Below are 9,566 nucleotides of genomic sequence, written 5' to 3'. Positions count from 1 at the left end.
ATGGCTAACCTCAGCTTATTCTGAGCTGTGACATTCTTGACACTCACTATACTTACTGTGCCATGTTTCTGTAAACATCCTGTTGGCTGTCTTTGCTCATGTTACCTACATGTGTCTTTTCAAAATAAAAGTTGGAGAATTCTTTTTGCACCCAAGAGTTTACATGTGAATTTATTGGGCAGTCACCTCTATAAATTCTTATCAAAATTGTTTCCCTTTGTATCTTTAGAGTTTCACTCAAGAGAGCTTCTAATTTCTCTTGGGCTGGATTTACCTAAAGGATTTTAGCACCTGGAATCCTACCTGTACTTGCTCTAAGCTCTTTGAAGCACAGTATCCCAAAACCTAAGGTGTATTGCAGACTCTCTAGGCTTTCCTTTCCTTCATTATCACAAATTCTAAAGATTCAATGTTCACTTTTCCTTAAGGTTCCCATCAATTCTACTTGTCTATGTTGTTTTGGGAATCACAGATCTATGCCCTATCCCCTATCGTTATGACAATTTTATCACTTAGGGAGAGGTGGGTTAATCTACCACCGGCAAATATGAGAATCACTGAAGTGGGCCAGTTCCTGATAGATAACAGTCCTATCCCAAATAAATAGCATTCCCCAAGCTGACAAGTCTAATGTTCAGACCTAGTATAAAACTAATTGACCATCATCCCACGAAACAACCAAATGTTTTTGTCTTCAGACTGATTCATGTCCCTGGGCTTTCATGACATTCCAGATCTTTAATGTGTTTCTTAGAGAAATAAGCAGTCTCCCATCCCTCCCTCCTCATTTTCAGAAGATGACAAGACATCAAAACCGACTGGAAGTGTCAAATGCCTTCTGGTGTTAACTAAAAGAGAAAGAGTTCAGGAAAATAGTCATTAAGATTCCACCTGGCAAGTAAATGTTGGTAGAATACAGTTCATAGGTCAAAGCTGTGGTCTGTTGACTTTTGATAAAAACAAAAGAACAGATTGTTGGTTTGGCTGTAGCAGCTGATTGGTAGCAAAAAAAGATTAAATTGACAAACACTCCAATTCAGATTGTTTAATTTATTCTTTCATAACAAATCACTACATACGTACATACAGCTTTCAGTTATTTAAAATCATACAACTTTATAAATAAAATCAAAGCATCTTGGCAACATCAAAGTTACATAAAGGCTATATGATGAAACAAGACATTTTCCTGGTAGCAGCATATTAAAGATCTTTTCGGGGAAAACAACCTGAATTAGCCAAGTCAAAACAAGCGGCAAAATCATCGATCTTCCAAAGGAAAATACTTTTAAGAAAATTTAAGCATACAAAATTGACTTCTGGTTTAAATTTTTCTACTGCTCTTTTAAGTCATGTTCTAAAGCAGTGACATGTGGCAGTTTTTCCTAACCAATATTCATTTTATTTCCTAAGCCTCCATTTCTACCTGCTTTAATCTGAAAGATATGACAGGAAATTTACATACTTGACTACAATTTCATTTTGGTAAATACTGTTTCCTATGTATATTTCCTAACAAGAGCCAAGGCTGAATTAAGTTACTAGAAAAATTACCCCTCCCCTTCCTCCAAAGCCACCATAATGCTTTTGCTAAGTATATGGAATTTCCTGTAATATAGAGGTAAATTGGAAAATTAACAAGAACTAGGCTACGTGGACCTTTATGGAGCTCTTGAGCTACAAAATAAAGTACATATGCTGTACCCATTATAAAGTTTTCATATAATATTAACAGAAATCCTATGTCCTAAGATTTCCTTAAATTTAACTTGGTATTGGAAACTATAGTCTATTATCCCTATCACTCACCTATATGTCTTCACCACTTAACCTACACTTGGCATGATTTTGCCTTTTGAAAAAGGGCAGAAATATAAAAAGGCATCATAATAAGCACTTAAATTTAACTTTACGCTTTAATTGAAGATTTTTCCATATATAGACCTTCTTTACTCAGAAACCAACCAATGAGAGATGGGTGGTACAACACAAAAGTTATTGCTCTCCTGATGGCCTGGAATACTCATTTTTCTGAAAAGCACTGAGTATTAGGAATTCATCCATTCCAGACCAGATTCTCTTTATTTTTGGTAGCAATCATCCTCTTTCTTCACTGACCCCTTTTTAAGAATAAGCTAACCTTTAAATTCACACCAGCTGAAGATCTTCATTAGCACCCACATAAAATTACAATCAATGCAGTATTTTTCAAATTATATGCTGATGATTTGGTAAACAAAAACAGCAGTGATCTTATTTATTAAGAGGTGGAAAACCTTTTCAATAAATGTGTTATCATTTAACACACTAAAACTGATGCATAAGAAGAGATAGAGAGCAGTCCTCTGAGTCAGGAGGATCTGAGTTTAACTCTTTCCTGGGGGAGGACTGGGGGGGGGGTTGACCATGTGACCTTGGACAAGTCATTAAACTTCCTAAGTGCTCCTAGGCAATGCTTTAAGACTATAAATTATAGATTCATTGGTAAAGAAAGGCATGAAATCAAAGGTCTAGACAAAAAAAAAACCCGACAACTAAAAATCCCCCCAAACTCCCTTCACAATCAAGAGTTCTGCATACTTGTAAACTGGATGCTTAAAAATTATTGCCAAAGTACTATTTGCAGCAATTAAATAGATAATTCAGCATAGCTTGTCCCCTACCTTTAAATTAACTTCAATTCCCAAATTTATTCAAAACCTTAGGATTTCATAGCTTATTCAAATGAATATTTGTTTCACTTTTACTTATAGACATTAAAAGACACAATGTCTATAAATAAAATGAAACTTTCAAGTCCATTAATACCTGAATCCCTCCCAGCACCCCATCCCACAAATTACCTGTTTTCCTTAGCTTTAAAAAATGTTTACTAATCTATTCTTCTCAGAACAGTTGCCTCAGCTGTCTGCACTGCAAGAATAAACTTGAATACTGTATTGTAAGAAGACACATGAACAATCACATTATAGCAGTGTACTAAGAAGCATTTTGCATGCTAGGGAACAGCATGCTCCAAATAGCTGCTGAAATGGAATGTTGACACAATAACAGAATGCTGTGTTACTGAAACACAACACATACTGGTGGGAGAAAAGAGCTGATTATTGGCAGCTCAACACATATATTCATTGGTTTTAGTAAGGATCTTGGAGGGTGCTATATAACACGTAAACTTTGTTTCACAAGCTTTAAAGTGCTGCAAATAATTACCAGGAGTGATTCTCAATATATGAAAACTGATCATGAAGGCCACATGATTATAGTTATAAAAATTTCTCATCTCACTTCAACTTGTACCTTTCCCATTATAATTAGGATTTCTCTAAAAAAAAACTAAAAAGGTTGAGTGCAGCCATGCAATAAATTTAAGGAAAACTTGGAAATAAACATGCTAGCCAGGTGAACTTGTCAAATACCCATATTCCAGGCTCTACAAAACATGGAGGACAGTTAGCACAGTGAGGTATACATGGACACACTGAAGGCATACAAAGTGAGATAGCTTGGTTGTAGTGGAAAGAATATTGAATTTGGAATCAAGATTTGGGTTTGAATCCAACTTTCTATCACTTGCTACCTGTGTGACCTTGGAAAAAAACCTTTAACTCTCATCTGTAAAAAGAGGGAGTTGGACTAAATGATCTCTAAGGTTACCTTTGAACATTAAATTCTATGATCTCTATGATCCTTTGGGAGAAAGTAATATCACTTGTTCCCTAGAAAAGGGGCAGGGTGACGTCCTGTTGCCGTCCATAAGATATACAGCTCTACCAATTTTCACCAGAGCTGCCAAGCTGGAATCATTGAAATGAAAATTCTAAATCAAGGCAGCATTAGTCGACATTTCAATACTGTTCTTCCAATAACTAATTTTTCACTGAGGAAGAAAATTCAGGTCAAAAGCTACGGCTATAAATCAGGTTCTCAAGGAAAGAGCTAGTACCTAACTGGGGTTATTACTAGTGATGTTATTACTAATTATTATCTTTAGATAATTCATCACAAAATCGTGATAATGAAAGGTTAACATCAGTGGTTAATTATTCCATCTAGGCAGCACCATAGCCAATCACTGGATTCAAAAGCAAAGTAAATGAGAGTAGTTATTCCCACCTAGCTTCTACTACTGAAGGCCTTCTAGTTCAATCTGGAAATTGAGTGAATGGGACAATTTCTGTTGAGTTCAAGTGCAAACAATAACAAAACAAAGGTTCTTCTAAATTTCTTCAAAGTAGCTAAATCAGAAGATTTTCAAGGTTTTACAACACTCAAGTTTATTCAGACTAAGAGGTCAATTTAGTCAAGTATTAGCATACTCACAAAATCTTAAATTTAGAATAACTTACAAGCTTGATTTTAGAACAAAAATTTTGGGACTTAAATTCATATTAATAGAAATGGAATGAAGTAGGAACAGTACTTCGTCATAAATTTTCTAGGTAAACGATGCCACTTAAGTCAAATAGTGTTAAAAAGTGGCAAATGATTAACATTGAAAACCCTAATAATTTTCAGTATCAGTTCCCAATTTATAAGATTATATAGCCTAAACACAAGATTTAAAAGTTTAAAATATGAAAACAAAGTTCCCTGAATAAATATTTGACACGTGGCATGAAAAAAATAATAACTTAACATGTAAACAAAACCACTTGAATTAATTTCTGTGCAATATCAGCAAAGAATTCTTTTGCTTCCTATTTTGTTAAAGTAATCCACTGTCCATACGACATAGGATCAAAATTCAGTGACTGGAATTTATACTAAGGCCAAGCATCAATCTCTTTTAGTCCAAATCTAAAAGGTCATGAGGCAAATGCATTAGGCCTGACATCTGATATCACCAGAAAGTAAAAAGTAAGTTTTCTGACAGAAAAGTGGTGCACAGTTGTATAAGAAACCTCAATCTAAAAGTGAATGTTGATGGCACGATTCTAAATTGCTTGGTTATGACAACAGTTATTATTACTCTAATCAGGTTTCTTAGAGAACTAAAATGAATTGGGAAATAATCATCAACAACACAAGTCAGAAGACAGATGGAGGCTTTGCACCATTTCAGTTGTATGGACCAGGACTCACAAACACTACGACAATTCACAAGTGCTGGTTTTGTTGTTAAGGCTCAGTAAAATGGACAAAAAAACCCCCCAAAAAACCCACTTTTAAGACTTTTACTAATCTTAAGAAGAACTTATACCTTGAAAAGAGCTATACAAACAAAAGGTACTTAATTTTTAAAAGTATTCAACCACATTTTGTTAATTATTCCTCAAATAAAGTTAACTTCTCCTAAATTTTCCACTAAAATGTAAGCACTGTTGGGACAGGGGTGCCTAACACAGTGTCTTGCACATATTAGATGCTTAATAACTGTTTGTTGAATTGTTTTCAATGTCAACTTTAAACTTTCAGCCAAAGAACTCAAAAAGTAATTCTCTGATTAAAAAGATCAATCCAAAAAATGTGCTTAAGGAGACATTTAAGTGCTTTCAGTTACAATACGCAATTAGCTAACCAGACCCTTAACTACACCCAAACAGATCAAGATTATCATGATAAGAATTTCGAAAACATTAAACCTAATGAGGTTGTACACTGTTATATTAGTTTTGATTTAACATCCCTGATCATAAGTAGAATTATCAAAGAGGTAGTAAACAACTTTACCTGGGAGATCTTATATCAAAACTCAGTTTCTGAGAGGGTGCCTAGTTAATTTAGTCCAACAAGCAAAAGGGTACACAACTAATTCGGAGAACAAGGAAAACTCTGAGATAGCTCAATAAGAAAAGGATTTGGTAATGTTTCTATATTTCAGAGACAACAGTCTACTTTTCTCCTCCAAAACAACCTAGTCACCATCACTCTAAGTACCTCAAAACTGTTCAAAAAGCAAACAAGAAATAAGATGGAAATTTTAAAATGCTAGTCTGCAGAAATTAGACCTGGCTTAAGGGCATTGTTTTTTTAGTGGTGATAAGGCTAGCAACAATTCAACATTTGTAGGCTTGTGTTTTTTAACATGAAAACAAATACTATTTAAGTGAGGAATAGTCATTACAATAAGAATCCACACTTTACCAGGTCACTTCAGCTTAAAAAAAATTCAAAACATAGAGGTAGCATAAATAAAAAGCAGAAGAAATTAAAATACACACAAGATAAAAAAACAAACCAAACATCTTTTGCAAAGTTTGAGTACTCAAATTTCAAGGAACTTCAATTAAAAGACTTTTTTTAAAGCTATGCTTAATTTAAGAATCTTATCCAATAAGTTATTAGCTAATAAAAATTAAGTTAAAACAAGGATACTGGTCTTTTAAAGCTTCGGTCAGCTCCTTCACCATAGTTATGAAATTAGGCACCTTATCCTCTACATTCTACTTTTATATACTATAAATCTTAAACAGGGCACTGTCAGATTCAATTTTTGAGATAACACTCACAGGAAGTAGTTACCATCCCAGTAGAAACAGCTTATGTAATGTACTTATACCTTGCAAAGTACTCGCATGAAAAGTCTACCAACTTTCAGCATAAAATCAGGTTGACCACCCTGCTCATCATTTAAGGAATTGCTCCTTAATTGGAGACATAATTTAGAAACGAGTTTTACATTTTCAAACTCCATGTTATTCAAAGGTGTAAGCTGCTCTAGACACTGTTGTGTGTATATGCAGTGGTGTCACATGAAGCCTTCCACGTTACCCCCACATGTGCCAGGTGTAATCTTCCATCAGTTAATGCTGCTCAGTGCTAGCTTGTATGAGTAACTTTCTTCAGGCTAGTGTCAGGGCACCACTCACTGTCACACCTGGCAGGAAGAGAGCATGTATCACCACTGCAGACACAGATCTGTAAACTTGCACACTAATTTTAATCTTAACAAGGAATTCTAGTGTCTTCATTGTCTTAAGTAAAAAGGGTGTTTCAAGCATTATGTCCTTTTGTCTTTTAGGTTTACAGAGAGCTTATTGGAAAACCCAGAGCCTTCTGGATGACTGAGGTAGTAGACAATGCTTCCTCCTGCATAGATCACACCTCTCCAAAGTTGGTATGGCCAGTCTCCTTGGCATGTTCCCTTGCTTCTGCCTGTCCAGTTAACCCCTTCTGGCACACCATGCATCTCAGGGTAAATCGGTTTACATCAGTAAACTGCCTCTTTCTTCTAGCTTCATCTGCCAGTTCCAATGCTTGTGCAAGAACAATGTCATCATTGGAGGAAAAGATGGTCAAAGGAGGGCTGTCTGGGTCAGGGAAGTCTCGCTGAAGTGGATCATAGTGGATGCCATCATAAATTAGTAGTACCCTTTTGGGGTAGCCAGCGTCTTCCCCAAAGCGGTCAATTCTGACTGTCTGAGTGTCCACTACACAAATTTCACATTGATAAAACTTTGACAAAATGGATATCTCAATAGCTCCTCCCCAAGTGTCGTCCCTTCTAATCCAGTCACAGTACTCTTCATTTGTTTTTCCCAATAATGCCTCACAGTAGAATTCTGGATCACTTGCTACTATCTCTGCTATAAGATTTCGCATCTCAGGGGCACAAGCTGGATCCAAAACTCCCCCTTCCACTACATAGTACACACTGGTGAAAAGGCAGGAATTATCTGCTGGGACCACTGTTCTGGTAAGTACAGGCAAAACTTCCCTGAATGAAGTATGAGCACCATGTTTTGTAAGTGCAGAAGATGAAGTCTTATGCTTGGTTTTGTCTTCTTCAATGATCAGGGTATCACCTGTTAAAAATAAAGCACATCCAGAACTGCAAAAGAATGTTTAGATGAAATATGGCTGACTAGCCAGTCTGTAAAGCATGTTACTAGCTGTGTGACCCTGGGCAAATCAGTTAACTCCTGCTTGCCTCAGTTTCTTCATCTGTAAAATGGGGATAGCAAAGGTACTCTACCTCCTAGGATTGTTGTCAGGATCAAATGATATAATAATTGTAAAGCAGTTAACACAGAGCCTGGCACATACTATTACATAAATCTTAGTTAACATCATTACTGTTTTATAACTGTTGTAGGTACTCACTCAGTGGATGTAGATTACAACTCCTCTGGAATTTAAGAGATATTCTAAAAGAGTTGCTGCAACCAAAAAATCTGTTAGCCTGAAGCCAACCTGGTGATAACCCTCTTTGAATTTAGCTAGGCTGGTCCTCACAACTACATCAAGTTAGTCTATTCCTGGGGGAATACTTAAAGCCTTTCCAGTCGGTAAAACCTGTCAGACCTTTTAAGAACCCTGGGTCACCTCCTGACGAGGCATCAGAGTAGGAAGCCTCTAAGGTCCCTTTTCTAACTTGGAATCTGTTATTCTACAACTTATTTTAAATAAAAACAAAACCAGAGAAGAAAAGAAAAAAAAATCTTAATCTTGGCCACCAGGAGGTGTGCTGAGAAGAAAGATATCGACTACTCTTGTTTTTCTGAGTTTTTGACACCACTGCGATAAGGTGCTAATTAGAGAAGTTGTTCTTCAAGTTTCAGTTGTCAACAGAAATAATTGCTACTGGTTAGAGCAGAAGAAGGCTATTAAGAGAGCCTTAAAAAGCTATTATGCTAAAACTAAACTTAAAATAACCTAGTACCCGTAAGCATGGATATAGAAAATGACTTAAACTTGGAATTTTTTTTTCAGAGAACAGCATAACCTCTCCCCACAAACCCTCTCCTTCACCCCATCTCCACCTCCCCGTTTTGGGGAGTGGGGGGAGGCACTAGCTGGCCAAGGGAGGGAGAACTTGGGGACTTGGTCCATGAAAAGATGCTCGTCGAAGGAAAAGGGAGCAACGGAAAGCTCCTCACGCCTGCAAAATTCTGGGGAAGGAGAGAGAACGTCTGAGCTGCGATACGGCGGCCCCAACGTGGGCAGACCGGAGGGGATGGTCAGTTCTGCCCCGGCGTCCTTGGGCCACCCGGCTGAGCCCTCTAGTTTCCTCATCTGTCAAATGGGGCATACGCATCCCAGGCCCTGGCTCCCGGGACCGCACTAGAGACAGCCGCGGGTCCTGCGGGAGGGTCCCGGGCTTCCCCGGCTCCCCCCGGGCCCGGGGCCTGCAGCCCGTATCCCCGCGCCCCTGCCCGCCCGCGGGAGCGCTCCTACCATGGCCTGAACACCTAGCCCCGGCCCTCCTCTCCTCCTCCTCCCCTTCGGGGGTCCCCCCGGGGCCCGCAGGCTGGCGTCCTTACCCGACTGGATGGGCAGGTCCCCCAGCACGGTCTCCCCGTCGCTGAGGTCCAGGCACTCGGGAGGGAAGCCGACGAGGATCCGCTGCCCGCCGGGGGCGATCCCGGTGACGGCGGCTATCTGGCCCTCGAGCTCCCGCACGCGGGACCGGCTCGAGAGGCCCTGCAGGACGTGAGTGCCGTTCTTGGCCTTGCAGCGGAGCCGCCACATCGCGTCCGCCCGCCCGCCGGACACCTCCCGGGGCCTGCCTGGGACACCGCCGGTCGGAGGGAGACGCCGCCGCCGGGGCAACCGGCCGGCGGATGGAAACTAAAATGGTCGCCCCTCGCCGGGATAAACATCGCGAGAAGTAGCCACGCCCC

At 39.0% G+C, this 9,566-nt stretch overlaps 1 protein-coding gene across 1 annotated transcript; it reads right to left on the bottom strand.

The window, feature by feature from the left end:
• Positions 1-1,030: 1,030 nt before the first annotated feature.
• YOD1 (YOD1 deubiquitinase) lies at positions 1,031-9,560 on the bottom strand. Its single transcript, XM_078156354.1, is given in 3 exon segments — positions 1,031-7,748; positions 9,207-9,441; positions 9,444-9,560. Coding segments are annotated over 3 exon segments (1,044 nt in total). The 5' UTR covers positions 9,546-9,560; the 3' UTR covers positions 1,031-7,041.
• Positions 9,561-9,566: the final 6 nt, after the last annotated feature.

The sequence above is a fragment of the Phascolarctos cinereus genome, unplaced genomic scaffold (genome assembly GCF_003287225.1).
Source record: "Phascolarctos cinereus isolate Bilbo 61053 unplaced genomic scaffold, phaCin_HiC Scaffold_5;HRSCAF=322, whole genome shotgun sequence".
Taxonomy (NCBI): Eukaryota; Metazoa; Chordata; class Mammalia; order Diprotodontia; family Phascolarctidae; genus Phascolarctos; species Phascolarctos cinereus.
This window is presented reverse-complemented; position numbering and strand designations above follow the sequence as displayed.